We start from the raw sequence: 15,960 nt of genomic DNA, 5'->3' as shown, positions 1-15,960 counted from the left end.
GATGGAACAGTCATTGTTCAAGAAATCTATGCACACCCCAACAAAGTTTTTTCCCCTAAAAATTCAATGTTTTACTTTCAATTATCATGAGTTCCAACACATTTTGGATTCTTTGGGGTCCTTTTGGGTAAATCGACGCACCGGAAGAAGGGGGCAAACAGTCAACCGGTGCGAAACCACCCCGAACCTCCTCGCTTCTTAAACAACAGGGAATAAATTAAATAGGCATTATAAATAAAATAATTAATAAATACAATACATACTTACACAGATATGATGGCTTAAAAAAAATAAAACGGTTAAATCCGAAGCAGATAGCTGTTTACAATATAATCAGAGCTCTACAATTTTGAGGATATTATACCCTCCAATGCCGTTCGATGAAAAGTGCATAATATGGTAATTTATGTAATGCAACAACTAACGTAAGCTTCTAAAAAATGACTGAGCTGAGAAGGCGACAAAATGTGGATGTAAGTTTAGCACTTTTGCCAGAGACCTAAATAACTATGTTTCTGCTTTTTCACTCTTTTATTTACAAAGCACCATAACATACCGACCCAGAACATAAACGTTAAAGCGCTTAGTCTTACCCATGACTGTCAAGTTAATTTATAACTTAATCTTTGCTTATAAATTTTCGAATTCCATTGTTTGGAACCTATTCTATTATTCTAAACCGTATACAATTTTCAGAACTTGATTTATGTGCTTAGTTTGACAGAAAAGCATATGATAATGTAGTGTGCTAACATATCAGCGAGATCCATAGCTACAGAACTGTAGGGCACATGCAGGCATTTATTTTGGAAATAAATTTTTAACCCATATTATAATAAAACAAAACATGGTGTCTAACTCCGAATTACAGTCAGTACCCCCTCCTCAGAGTCACCCTCATTTACACTTTCAGAGGAATTGCAAAGGCAATGGTCTATTACCATTGACATTGTCTTCTACTATCATTTATCCCCACAACCATGGCATTCATGTCTTTGTTTTTTTTTTAATCTCCGTAAACAGTGTCAAAAATCTGCTTGCCAAGTTGAAAAGTCAAATTCAACCATGAAACGGTTTATAGTATATGTGCTACACAGCTGGTATGTTCAGGTTACATGCAACCAAATATCCTACTTGCCTAGATGATATGATGTCATAGTAAGCTATATGACGTGAAGTTAAGAGATAATAATTTCTTAAAATCGATATCTAAGATTGATTCAAGGTCATAAAAATGAATCAGAATATGCAGAGGTATAATATTATCAATGGAATTTTGTAGTTTCTGGGTCTCTGTAGTTATCAGGGGTTAAATACCAAACCCGTGATGTCATAACTGTTGATCATGCAGTAGCAGAGTGAAAGTGAAACGTAATGAGAATTCATGTAAACAAACACAAGAAAGCAGAGTTTAAAAGCATTTAGAATGAATATCATGTGTGACTCATGTGGGAATAAAGCTTAATTATGAATAAGGTATGGTAATACAATTTCTTTGTAAAATTAAAGCAGGGAGGGTGTTTACTTGCCGATCAGCCTTTCCTCTGTCGTTCGTAACAAAAAAGATGCAAAAATTCAACACTACGCCGCATCCCTTGAAACTTAATTTTTGTTTCTATATCTTAAGAGTTCTTATTCTATTGTTTTTGGAAAGTGCTGCTAGAATCGTATGGTTTATGGGAATTGATGCATTTTTAGCTCACCTGAGCCGAAGGCTCAAGTGAGCTTTTCTGATCACATTTTGACCGTCATCCGTCCGTCCGTCTGTCTGTCCGTCTAGCTGTCCGTCTGTAAACTTTCCACATTTTCAACTTCTTCTCAAGAACCACTGGGCCAATTTTGACCAAACTTGGTACAAAGCATCCTTGGATGAAGGGGAATTTAGATTGTAAAAATAAAGGGCCAAGTCCTCTCAAAAGGGGAGATAATAAAGAAAAGACAAAAATAGGGTCAGCATTTTAGATAAGAGTATTTATTATATTGACCGAGGATCCTAATCAAAATATGGAGGTTCGTATTATATGATGCCAGACAAAAATTGTGACAAGACGAAATTGCATGTTTGTGCTTTAATGCTAGGTCGAGCAAGGGCAAATTCCAGGATATAAACAGTTAATTACAAAATTGTTATAGTTTGAGGTTGAATTGCAATTCTGATTTACTGCTTCATGGACCCTTAAATTTATAGAAAATATTTCAGGCATGTAGCATCAGGAGGGGACTACGCCCTTCCATTTCTTTTTTGCAAACATAACCTCCTTCTATCATGTTGTTGGTCATTTTTGGTGCTTTATACATAGACAAGGTTTGTCCGCAAAGTTTGTGGACAAGCTAAATTTTAAATAAAAGTTGTGACATTGATATGTATTATTAACATATTGTAACAGGAAAGGAGAAAATGTATGGCTGGACCCGGAATCGAACCCGGGACCCCTGTATCTCCAGTCAGGTGCTCTACCATCCAGGCCGATATCCACTGCCCAAACCATTATATTCCTCCCTCCTTAAATGGTCTTCGCCCTCGAAGACACAACCCGAGTTCTTATTACCCCTTGGCAGGACTTTCACCTGCAATTCCAGGGGTGGTCAATGGCACCAAATCTGTAACAGGAAAGGAGAAAATGTATGGCTGGACTGGGAATGGAACCCGGGACCCCTGTATCTCCAGTCCGGTGCTCTACCAACTGAGCTATCCATGCTGATATCCATGGCCCAAACTATTACAAATTATGAACAATCCTTTACTGAATGTGAATTACAAAGTGTAAAATTATGTTCAATTTCAAATATGTAATTACAATTATGGCTCCATTATTAGACTTGGGATGGGGACCCGGAGCACTGCACTTTATAAATTTCATTTGAATTTGTAAAATTCCATGGAAATTTGGATGGTTTTTACATTTTTTGCTTGACAAAGGTTATAATGTCTAAGTTGCAAAATTTGAACGTTTAAAGTTTTTAAATGGCTGAGAAATCGAGGTTAATATCTATCAAGACAGAATCAGCATTGGTAGAAAAATTGACGTTTTCAGAAAAGGTTGAGCAGAGAGCAGTGATAAAATTCTGTGTAGACATCAGAAAAACACCAGCAGAGACCCATAAATTCTGTAAACAGTCGGGAAAATATAGCAAATGAAGCAGTTCTTTACTTATTAAGTGGGATATAAGAGTTTTGGACAGAAGGAACAGTTTACAGGATGACATGCGTGAAGAAAGACCAACATTCCGAGATTGCAGTAATATGAAATTTGTTAAGGTGACTTTGCTGTATTTCTGTAAATAGTGCAGGTTCCCCGAACGTCATAAATGTTCGACGTTATTTCTCTGTGATGTCATAAATGCTGCACATGCAATCAACGGATTACAAACATGCCATCGGGTTGTAAAAATAAAACATTTCACGTGTTTTAAGTCATAATATGGCAAATATGAATAAGTCACAAATGTTAATATAAGTAATACAACATCATTTCAAAAATCTATCGGGCTATAAATACGGGTTGGTACGAGATCAAATTCACCATAAAGCCCTTCGGGCATCATGGAATTTGATTTCGTGACCAACCTGTATTTATAACACGATGGATGTTTAAAATTGATAACTTATTTCTTAAAAAATAAATGTATTGAGTTAAACGGTGACTATGACTATGTGGAGAAAAGTTACATGCTTTTAACCTTTGACGTCATGTAATGTCAAGGATTTTTCTTTAAGTGCTCCTAATATAAATATGTGTCTTTGTCAGTTTGTGTATCTGATGAAAGTATAACTGTGTTTTGTTTTTGTTTAAAACTTGCATATTAATGAAATGAAACATGAAATTAATGAAAATAATAGTTTGAATTTCATATTAATGTTTGTCAGTATAATTATCAATGTTGTCCATGGACTTTACGAACAACCCTCGTATATCGGGAGGTATGATTCTATGTCACAAAATTGAAATTAATCAAAATAAAAGAATTTTGACCGATTTCTTACAATAAATTTGAGTGTTTTTGTAGGAAGCCCTTCAGTCAGGTGAAGAGGAAGCTGCAGTCTTGCCTGGAGAACCACAGTTGGAGAATACACAGTCCATTCCACAAGGTTCAGACAGAACAACAGAGGCACTGGACACTGCACTAAAAGATTTAACACCACGGTAAGGACAAATTTACAAAAAGAAGATCTATGCCTTTTTTCATCAAAGATTTTTAACAAATCTTTTTGATGGAAAAATCAAAAGTTTGTTTTCTCTTTATTTCTTCTATAGTCTCTTTCAGTGGTATGATGGTAATATATGTTGTAAATAATTAAATCAGACAAAACATACCCATGAAGTTGATCTTTCACGATAATGTTTAACACAAACCATATTTTAAAAGCCATAGAGTTTCTAAGAACAACTTAACAAAAATCCTTCACTCTTATTTAATGTTTTGACATATGATAGAAAGAGACATCAATCTACTACACAACTTTACTTTTTAGCTTACCTGAGCCAAATGCTTAAAAGAGCTTTTCTGATCACATTTTGTCCGTTGTGAAGGGGAGTTTAAATTCTAAAAATGAAGGGCCAAGTCCCCTCACAAGGGGAGATAATCAAGAAAAGACAAAAATAGGGTGGGGTCATAAAAAATCTTCTTCTCAAGAACCACTGGCCCAGAAAATCGGAAACTTATGTGGAAGCATCCTTAGGTAGTGTAGATTCTAAATTTTCAAATCATGACCCCCAGGGGTAGGGCAGGGAAACCAAGTTTTACATTGAAATATAGAGGAAAAAATCTTTAAAATTGTTAAAATCATGACCCCATGGGGTAGGATGGGGCCACAATAACCATTACAGAGGGGTATTCTGGTAAAAAACAAAGTAACTCAGATGAGTGGTGTCGCCTATGGGCCTCTTGCTGAAAGAACATTTAGCATTGTTAAAATAAAGGGCCAAGTCCTTTCACAAGGGGAGATAATCAAGAAAAGACAAAAATAGGGTGGGGTCATTAAAAAATCTTCAAAATGTCTAAATTATGATCAGTGGGGTAGAGTGGGGATGCATTATGTATTACAAGGGGGAAGTTTGGTAAAAAACAGAATGGTCAAAGCTTCTCAGGTGAGCGATGTGGCCCATGGGCCTCTTGTTAAAAAGTGATATGTCATTTATTAGAAAAAAGTATTAATTTCAGATTAACTTTTAATGAAAGATTGAATAAAATAGACGAAACATTAATCTTGATCAAATGTTATGCAGAGGGCCACGTGGAAATTGAAGTTCTGTCAACCCCTTGTTTTGAGAGGTTTTAAGTATGTATTATCTTTGACAATTGTTCCAAACAGTGTTCGAAATTATCGTCGGTCCGTCGGCCCTGCGCCGACGTACACATCGAAGGACTCGTGATCAGTGCGACCAAATGGGTCCTTCTTATTTATTTGGGCCGACGCGGTTGTCGGGAATAAAATTTTACAAATATTGTTTATGTATTTAGATTTATCTATCTAGCGTTTTGATTTGATTTGTTGAAAGAAATGAACCAATGAGCGAATTGATAAGAAATAACGCATGAGATCATGAGATTGGTAAAACTAGTGAATTGTATGATGATAGAATCAGTCGTGCTTTTCGTAGATATTTATACGGTATTGAATTAAAATCGAAACAAATTTTATAAAACTATTCACGATCTTTTAAAATTGTGATATTTCACTTAAAAATGTTTAACTGTTTCATACTGTAAATGCTTGTAATTTGTGAGAGACACACATCGTGAAATGAACTTATTTTCCTTTAAAAATCCGGTAGGGAAACAATGTGGCGCTTTTATTCCCTCGCGCAACTAAACAATAATCACGAACGTTTCATCAACCTAGTATATTCGGGTCGCTTCGATAGACTCGCTCAGTAAGTTCTACTTCGTATTTGTGCATTGTCATATAATCGTGCGTATCTTGAGACAGTCTGTATGAATTAAAAATGTATGTCATCTCGGACGCTCAGTAAATACAATTATTTGACGAACTTCGCGGTTTTATTAAGAAATTTCCTCGTGTCTGGGAATTTGGGGTACATGCACGTTATTCCTGAAAGTGACCAAAGTACCTTCATGAAATAAATCATTTATTTACCAAGATGTTTGAATAAACGTCTGAAATCAATTTTCAAGTCTTTATTCTAATAAAATGTGATGGGTAAATTTTGGACCTACGCTGCCTTGGCAGGACTCATGTAGACCCTTTTGTTGTGGGTCCTTTGGTCCCATAGGAAATAATTTTGAATTTCGAACACTGGTTCCAAAGCATTAAAATACGGCTTGAAGATTGTTCTGAAACTTATTTTTATGACAATCATGTTTTCTTATATATGTAACGACTGAACAGAACACCGCACTGTAGAAAGTGGCGTGACTGAGGAAATTCGAGTCACAACTTTCACTCGTTAATATCATATTAATCGAACATATTACGATTCAAAATGGAATTTTGCTTGTTATGTAACAAATAAATGTACATCAGCGTGGTAATAACAGCTTTCTTTGTAAAAAAAAAAAAAAAAAATACCAACAGGGAAAAACAAAGCTGCAGATGATACATCCATACAAATATATCAAAAGTTGTGGATTAGAACAAGTTTGAACAAATATTCGAATTCTGCAGTAAACAGAGTAATTGTCATTGCCTATTTTACATGTATATACTTATGGTAAATACGTGTATTTTCTACCATCATGTACGTGGAAAGTTGTACATGGCATTGAGATTAACTGATCCATTAAAAGCCTCACTATATTCTTGCCATATGATAGCTACTCATAAATCCTCAAATCTTACTATTTATTAAATACCAAAAAAATAAAAAAGATAAAATTGTTTTGCATGCATTAATTTTTTCAAATAACACCCTTTTCTGACAAATTAAGGTAATAAAACAATTCCATTCTTAATTTAAAAAATAAAAGAAATTGTTACATTTTTAGCTCACCTGAGCCGAAGGCTCAAGTGAGCTTTTTTGATCAAAATTTGTCCGTTGTCTGTTGTTGTTGTCGTAGTCGTCGTCGTTGTCATCGTAGTCGTTGTCGTTGTTGTAAACTTTTCACATTTTCATCTTCTTCTCAAGAACCACTGGGCCAATTTCAACCAAACTTGGCACAAAGTATCCTTGGGTGAAGGGGATTCAAGTTTGTTCAAATGAAGGGCCACGCCCTTTTCCAACACGGAGATAATTATGAATTAGAGAAAAATTAATGGCATTTTAAAAAAATCTTCTTCTCAAGAACCACTGGGCCAGGAAGGTTGAAACTCATGTGGAATCATCCTCGGGTAGTGTAGATTCAAATTTGTTCAAATCATGACCCCCGGGGGTAGGGTGGGGCCAAAGTGGCCGATCAAAGTTTTACATAGGAATATATAGGAAAAATCTTTAAAAATCTTCTTCTCAAGAACCACTGGGCCAGAAAGGTTGAAACTCATGTAGAATCATCCTTACGTAGTGTAGATTCAAGTTTGTTCAAATCATGACCCCCGGGGGTAGGGTGGGGCCAAAATGGCCGATCAAAGTTTTACATAGGAATATATAGGAAAAATCTTTAAAAATCTTCTTCTCAAGAACTATTAGGACAGGAAAGATAAAACTAATGTGGAATCATTTCAGGTAGTGTAGATTCAAGTTTGTTCAAATCATGACCCCCGGGGGAAGGTAGGGGCCAAAATGGTCGATCAAAGTTTTTCATAAGAATATTTAGGGAAATCTTTTAAAATCTCCTTCTCAAGTACTTCAAAGCCATAATTAGTGATATTTATAATTCTTAAATCATCATCAGGTAGTGTAGATTCTAGTTTATTCAAATCATGATCCCCTGGGGAGTTAAGATTTAAGCCCCCCCCCCTCAAAACTCAGTAAACTTTCATTTCTGATCTGAGAATAATTGCTTTTTCCTAGCCTGTGTGCTCAGGTGAGCGCTGTGGCCCTGGGCCTCTTGTTTTGTTTTATTTTTATTTTTCTGACTGACTGCTTAAATTTGAAGGTTTTATTTTATTTTTATTTCGACCCCCGACTCAATTTTTTGAAAAAAATTCCTGTAAAACAGGAAATAAAAAAATGTTGGCCCAAGATGCTATGGCCAAATATTGAAAAATCCTGTCTGGCTCATAACTAGAAAACTATAAAACCTAGAGCTATCAAACTTGGCAAAAGTATACATCTTAGGTAGTAGGTGTGTCGTGACCTATTTCAAGGTCACTGTGACCTTTAATTTAAGTGAAATTTTTAAAAAACTAAGTCTTTTAAATTTTAAATTTCATAATCCTAAAAAATGTGAAAAATATAGTTGTATCCGTATTAAAAAGTGTTAGATCAGGTAAAAACTTATTTTTTCATCATATACTTTACAGCATGATCTGTAACAAATGTCAGTGTTAATGAGAGGAATTCAGTTTGTCCCATGGGCATAATTATCAAGCACTGGTCAAGAAGAATTTTGATAGCAGAAATTTGCATGTCAAATTAGAGAGAAATTAATTAGTTTAGTGTGAGGAGCTAACTGGTAGAGCATCGGTGTTATCTATACCCCTTTGGGAATTGGGCAAATGGGCAGCCTGTATGATTAAAAATAGCTCGTGTTGGCTAGCCTAAGTTTTGAAATGAATTTGATGAAAATTGATTAAAACTAATTTGATATTGCATAATAAACTAATAATCTGATATTATATAATATTAATTAATTTAAAAAAACTAATTTTATGGGGTGAGGTTGAATCAGCATGCCTACTTGTCCATATGAATTTAATATGAAACCTGTCATTAAGGATAAATAACACAAACAAACTTTTTTTTCAGAAATCAGTATTATTTCTCATAGATTTACATTTAAATTGGTAACCTGAATAATGTTTACCAAGTAGAGTGGGAGAATTGTATAAGATTTTGTCATAAGATTGAAGAATTGTGCAAAATTTTGTATTGAATTATATAGAAGGCAAAACAAAATTTCATATCTAAGCACCAAGGAAAACCTACGATTTCTTTATAATTCAGGGATTTATTATTCATGTCATTTCAAATCTAAATCAGTCCAAAAATATATATCAACCCGTGCATCCATTTTTTGTTTGTGGTAAGTACCGTTAAATCTAAAAAAAAAAATATCGTTGACTAATGAGTATTTTAGGCCAACATTTTTTTATTTACTGTTTTACGGGAGCGCCGACCCTAATTTGGGCTAAAATGAAATAAAAATAAAGGTCTCATCTTCCAAGTTTTATTTTTGGTTCTCCTGCCGATAGCTTATTTATAGTCACTGAAAAAATACAAGAAACGTCAACAAAATTTTAACAAGCCTTTCAAAACGTGAATTGTCATTGGCTAAAGTAAATATATCCATCCAATCACAGTTGGCAAAACTAATGAGCATGAATGTGAAGCGTGGATAGCCACTGCACAGCATGAAAGTTAGCGGCAAAATGTCAGAATCGTAGGGTAATGTTTTAAATGCACCCAGTCATTTTAAAAAGTGACATGACATTTATTAGAAATAAAGCATTAATTTTAGATTAAGTTTTAATGAAAGACTGAATAAAATAGACGAAATAGTAATCTTGATCAAATGTTACCATGGTTACGCGGAGGGCCACGGCACGTGGAATTTGGAAATTGAGGTTCTGTCAACCCCTTGTTTTGGGAGGTTTTAAGTACGTATTATCTTTGAAAATTGTTTAAAAGCATTGAAAGATTATTCTTAAACTTTTTAGGTCACCTGAGTAAACTCAGGTGACCTATTGCTATCACTTTTCGTCCGTCGTCGTTCGTCGTTCGTCGTGCGTCGTGCGTTAACATTTGAACATTTTCAGCTTCTTCTCTGAAACCGCTGAACCAATTTCAACCAAATTTGGCATATAGCATCTATGGGTGAAGGGGAACAAAAATTGTGAATTTCATGGGCCCTGCCCCCCTGGGGCCTGGGGGGTGGGGCAAAAACCACTAAAATTAGTGCAATCTTTAAAAATCTTCTTCTTTACTCCTGGACATCAAGCAGTCAAACTGTTTGCATGATTGTAATCAGCATTGAGTCCTCTACCAAAATTGTGAAATTCATGGCCCCGGGGTCAGGGGTTCTGGTGTTAGGGTGGGGCTAAATAAGTATATAGTGAAATTTCATGAATTCTTTGAAAATCTTCTTCTCTGCTCCTGGGTATTAAATAAACTAACTAAGTGCATAGTTATGATGAGCAAGAGTGCCTCTACCAAAATTGTGAATTTTATGGCCCCAGGGTCAGGGGTTCTGGTGTTAGGGTGGGGCTCTATAGATTATATAGTGAAAATACATAAATTCTTTGAAAATCTTCTTCTCTGCTCCTGGGTATTAAATAAACTAACTAAGTGCATAATTATGATGAGCAAGAGTGCCTCTACCAAAATTGTGAATTTTATGGCCCCAGGGTCAGGGGTTCTGGTGTTAGGGTGGGGCTCTATAGATTATATAGTGAAATTTCATGAATTCTTTGAAAATCTTCTTCTCTGCTCCTGGGTATTAAATAAACTAACTAAGTGCATAGTTATGATGAGCAAGAGTGCCTCTACCAAAATTGTGAATTCTATGGCCCCAGGGTCAGGGGTTCTGGTGTAAGGGGGGGGGGCTCTATAGATTACATAGTGAAAATACTTGAATTCTTTGAAAATCTTCTTCTCTGTCCTGGGTAATAAATAAACTAAATAAGTGCATAGTTATGATGAGCATGTCTACCAAAATTTTGAATTCTATGGCCCCAGGGTCAGGTGTTCTGGTGTAAGGGGGGGGGGGGCTCTAAGATTATATAGTGAAAATACATGAATTCTTTGAAAATCTTCTCTGCTCCTGGGTATTAAATAAACTAAATAAGTGCATAGTTATGATGAGCAAGAGTGCCTCTACCAATATTGTTAATTTTATGGCCCCAGGATCAGGGGTTCTGGTGTACTCTATAGATTATATAAAAATACTTGAATTCTTTGAAATTCTTCTCTGCTCCTGGGTATTGAATTAACTAACTAAGTGCTTTGTTATGATGAGCAAAAGTGCTTCTACCAAAATTGTGAATTCGATTAGGGGTTCTGGTGTAGGGGGGGGGGGGGCTCTTTAGATTATATAGTGAAAATACATGAATTCTTTGAAAATCTTCTTCTCTGTGTCTGGGTATTAAATAAACTAAATAAGTGCATAGTTATGATGAGCAAGAGTGCCTCTTCCAAAATTGTGAATTTTAATTCAGGGATTCTAGTGATAGGGTGGGGCTTTATTGATTATACAATGAAAATACACTTAATCTTTGAAAGTTTTCTTCTCTGCTCCTTGGTATTAAGCAGATGAACTACCTATGTAGTTATGATGAGTAAGGGTCCTAATCTTCCAGAATTGTGAATTTCAAGGCCCCAGGGTCAAGGGTACCATAAAGGAGGGGGGGGGGGCTGTACTTATATACTGAAACTGGATGAATTGTTTGAAATCTGCTCCTTGGTATTTATCAAATATTTTTGAAAAGCAAGGGTGCCTTTTCAAAAATTGTGCAATGTGTGGATCTAGGCCTAAGGGTCAGGGGTTCATGTGTGATTGAGGCATTACTGATCATGCTGAATATTACTGATTACTTGAAATGCAGTTTTTGTTCCCCTACCCTGCCTATGGGTATTAAGTAAACAAACTAAGCAACTGCTAAGTGTATTGTTATGAATCAATGGTGCCTATTTCAAAATTGTGAATGCCATAGCATCTGGATTAAAACATGAATCAAATTCAATCACTGGCAGGGGCTGACAAATAGATTTTAAAGGCACTTGCCCAAGGGCAAGTACATGGTCAAAATTCACTTGCCCTACCTGAATTTTTGCCTGCCCTACCACTAACTTGTACTGTATTTATAAATATATATAAAAAAAAAATACTGAGTAGAATATTGGCATACATATTGATTTTATTTTTGATAATTGATTAAGTCACTTGCCCACGGGCAAGTGGTTGATAAAATTTCACTTGCCCAACCCTAAAATTCACTAGCCCCGGGCGTCGGGCAATGGGATTTGTCATCCCCTGACTGGAAAGTTGTTGCATAATGCTCAGGTGACCTATAAGGCCCATGGGCCTCTTGTTTTTATTACAGTAGTGTTTTCTTTTACTTGTAACAAGAGAATAGAACACTGTAGAAAGTGACGTGACTGAGGAAATTCGAGTCACAACTTCCACTCGTTATTATAATGTTAATCAAACTTATTATGATTCAAAATGGAATTTTACTTGCTATGTAACAAATAAATGCACATGAGGGTGGTTATAACAGCTCTTTCTTTGTAAAACAACCTTTTTACCACTAGGGAAAAACAAAGCTGCAAATAATACGTCCATACAAATATGACTTCTTTTTTTTTATTCAAAAATTGTGGATTAGAACCAGCTTTTAGAAATATACGAATTCTGCTGTAAACAGAGTAATTTTCATAGTCTATTTTACATGTATATACTTATGGTATTACATGTAAGTGCATTTTCTACAATCATGTACTTTGAAAGTTATAGCAAATAGAGGCAATTTCAATATGTTTTCAAGAGACAAGATACATTTTATCCACCTACTGGTATGTGTATATTAATTTGAATGCACTGAAAAAGATACTCAGATTTTCTTTTAATTAGTCTCACTTGTGAAATAATTTAACCAATCCATTAAAAGCCTCACTATATGCTTGTCATATGATAGCTACTCAAAAATCCTAAAATCTTATTATTTAGTTGCGGGAATAATGTTTTTGACCCGTCATCAGTCAGTCAGTCAGTCAGTCCGTCAGTCAGTCCGTCAGTCAGTCCTCTTTTTTTTGTCAGCGCAACTCCTCATAAACCGCTGGACAGAATTTCGTCAAACTTTGCAGGTATTTAGGACACAATGTGTAGATGTGCATATTCCCAGGAAATTCCGATTCCATTACTTTTTCCGGGAATTTCCGCACTTTTTAACTTAGGCATTTGGCCATACCTTGAATATAGAGATGAACAGTTTGTCAGCGCAACTCCTCATAAACCGCTGGACAGAATTTCGTCAAACTTTGCAGGTATTTAGGACACAATGTGTAGATGTGCATATTCCCAGGAAATTCCGATTCCATTACTTTTTCCGGGAATTTCCGCACTTTTTAACTTAGGCATTTGGCCATACCTTGAATATAGAGATGAACAGTTTGTCAGCGCAACTCCTCATAAACCGCTGGACAGAATTTCGTCAAACTTTGCAGGTACTTAGGACACAATGTGTAGATGTGCATATTACCAGGAAATTCCGATTCCATTATTTTTCCGGGAATTTCCTCACTTTTTAACTTAGGCATTTGGCCATACCCTGAATATAGAGATGAACAGTTTGTCAGCGCAACTCCTCATAAACCGCTGCACAGAATTTCGTCAAACTTTGCAGGTATTTAGGACACAATGTGTAGATGTGCATATTACCAGGAAATTCCGATTCCATTATTTTTCCGAATTTCCGCACTTTTTAACTTAGGCATTTGGCCATTTGAATATAGAGATGAACAGTTTGTCAGCGCAACTCCTCATAAACCGCTGCACAGAATTTCGTCAAACTTTGCAGGTACTTAGGACACAATGTGTAAATGTGCATATTACCAGGAAATTCCGATTCCATTACTTTTTCCGGGAATTTCCGCACTTTTTAACTTAGATGTTTGGCTATATCTTGAATATATAGATGAACAGTTTGTCAGCGCAACTCCTCAGAAACCGCTGCACAGAATTTCGGCAAACTTTGCAGGTATTTAGGACACAATGTGTAGATGTGCATATTACCAGGAAATTCCGATTCCTTTATTTTTCCAGGAATTTCCTCACTTTTTAACTTAGGCATTTGGCCATACCTTGAATATAGAGATGAACAGTTTGTCAGCGCAACTCCTCATAAACCACTGCACAGAATTTCGGCAAACTTTGCAGGTACTTAGGACACAATGTGTAGATGTGCATATTACCAGGAAATTCCGATTCCATTATTTTTCCGGGAATTTCCGCACTTTTTAACTTAGGCATTTGGCCATACCTTGAACATAGAGATGAACAGTTTGTCAGCGCAACTCCTCATAAACCGCTGCACAGAATTTCGGCAAACTTTGCAGGTACTTAGGACACAATGTGTAGATGTGCATATTACCAGGAAATTCCGATTCCATTATTTTTCCGGGAATTTCCGCACTTTTTAACTTAGGCATTTGGCCATACCTTGAATATAGAGATGAACAGATTGTCAGCGCAACTCCTCATAAACCGCTGCACAGAATTTCGTCAAACTTTGCAGGTATTTAGGACACAATGTGTAGATGTGCATATTACCAGGAAATTCCGATTCCATTATTTTTCCGGGAATTTCCGCAATTTTTAACTTAGGCATTTGGCCATACCTTGAACATAGAGATGAACAGTTTGTCAGCGCAACTCCTCATAAACCGCTGCACAGAATTTCATCAAACTTTGTAGATATTTAGGACACAATATGTAGATGTGCATATTACCAGGAAATTCCAATTCCTTTATTTTTCCGGGAATTTCCACAATTTCCAACTTAGACTTTTTGGCCATATTTAGAATATAGAGATGAACAGTTTGTTAGCACCACTCCTCCTAAACTGTTGTACATAATTTCTTTTATCCCAAAGAGTTTTGCCTATTATTCAAGAAAATTTCTCTCCCCCCCCCAACCACTTCAAATTAATAATGCCAAGAAATTTTGATTCCATTACTTATTTAGAAACTTCATTCCACATTTAAATGTCCTCATATGAAAGACATTTTGATGTGAAGATTTTTTTGCAATTATTGCCCTTTTTGATCTATACTATGTATTTAAAGTGCACTGTGCCTTTCATTATGTGTTTCACCGTCAAGTTTGGGGGGAGCGTGGGGTATGTGAGCTAGCTCACTTTTTCTTTCATTATTTTTGAATACCCCATAATTGTGATAAAACTGTTTTGCATGCATTAATTTTTCAAATAACACCCTTTTCCTACCAAATTTAGGCAACAAAACAATTCCATTCTTAATTTAAAAAATAAAAAGAATTGTTACATTTGTTTATTTTATTTTTATTTTTCTGACCGACAGCTTGAATTTGAAGATATTATTTTTATTTTTATTTCGACCCCCCGACTCAAATTTTTGAAAAAAATTCCCATAAAACAGGAAATAAAAAAATGTTTGCCTTATATGTTTTAAAAGTGTTTTAGGGTTAGAGTTAGAAGTGCAGATCCACTATTATCTTGGGAATAATGAGTAGACAAGCATCCAGTCAAAGATTAATTAATAAGTTCAATGTAGGAAAGCTAGCTGTCTCAGTCATCTCTGATCAAGCAGTCTTATTTATATCCTTTGGGAATTGGACAGAAGAACTGGTGGTCAGTTTATAGCATATGTCATTTGATGGCCAGCCTTTATTTTCAAAATTAATTTGTAATAGATTAAGTTGTTAAGACTAATTTGATATTGTTTAATATGATGAGCATTTGACAAAGTCTAACACAACCAGAATAGAAATCTATCAATGATGTAATATTTGTTATAATTAATGCCCACAGCACAAGGGATAGATAAACAAATATTGTAAGGAATGGAAAAATCATGGAAATCTTAGAATCAAGGTTGACATGATTTTCTAGCACTCTAAACTGTTTAAAATAATTGTAATTTTTTGACGGGCGTATCATGCTGTGGCATGGCACTTTATTACAATACATGGATCTGTAGCTCTCTGTTTATCTGTCTGAATTTTCTCAAGTAGAGAGCTACAGTTCTGCAGCTTTTGGGCCTGTTGTTAGTTTAGTGTGTTTCTTGCCTGAAGAAAATGTTTGTTTGGGTGAGCTTTATAATATCTGATTACCTAGGCCACACCAATTTAATTTCTTGTTCTTCGGACATTTGATGAAAAAAGTAGGTTGAAAAATAATATTATTACTTTATTTTAGGTGGGGC

General features: G+C 35.5%; 1 protein-coding gene and 1 long non-coding RNA gene across 2 annotated transcripts in view; both read left to right on the top strand.

The window, feature by feature from the left end:
* The first annotated feature begins 307 nt into the window (after window positions 1–307).
* LOC134230744 (phosphatidate cytidylyltransferase, photoreceptor-specific-like) overlaps window positions 308–15,960 on the top strand; it is a 57,696-nt gene continuing 42,043 nt past the window's right edge. Inside the window, exons 1-2 of the mRNA XM_062712584.1 lie at window positions 308–473; window positions 4,009–4,145. Of these exons, the coding sequence (XP_062568568.1) occupies window positions 441–473; window positions 4,009–4,145 (170 nt within the window). The 5' untranslated portion in view covers window positions 308–440. The remainder of the gene's footprint in view (window positions 474–4,008; window positions 4,146–15,960) is intronic.
* Window positions 5,153–6,495, top strand: LOC134230735 (uncharacterized). The gene is made up of 2 exons (XR_009984416.1): window positions 5,153–5,281; window positions 6,353–6,495. It is a non-coding gene; the product is annotated as an uncharacterized LOC134230735 (long non-coding RNA).

Source organism: Saccostrea cucullata, unplaced genomic scaffold (genome assembly GCF_032062105.1).
Source record: "Saccostrea cucullata isolate Sc308-1 unplaced genomic scaffold, CSIRO_AGI_Scuc_v1 ctg520, whole genome shotgun sequence".
Taxonomy (NCBI): domain Eukaryota; kingdom Metazoa; phylum Mollusca; class Bivalvia; order Ostreida; family Ostreidae; genus Saccostrea; species Saccostrea cuccullata.
The sequence above is the reverse complement of the archived record's forward strand: the minus strand, read 5'-3'. Positions and strand labels throughout refer to the sequence as shown.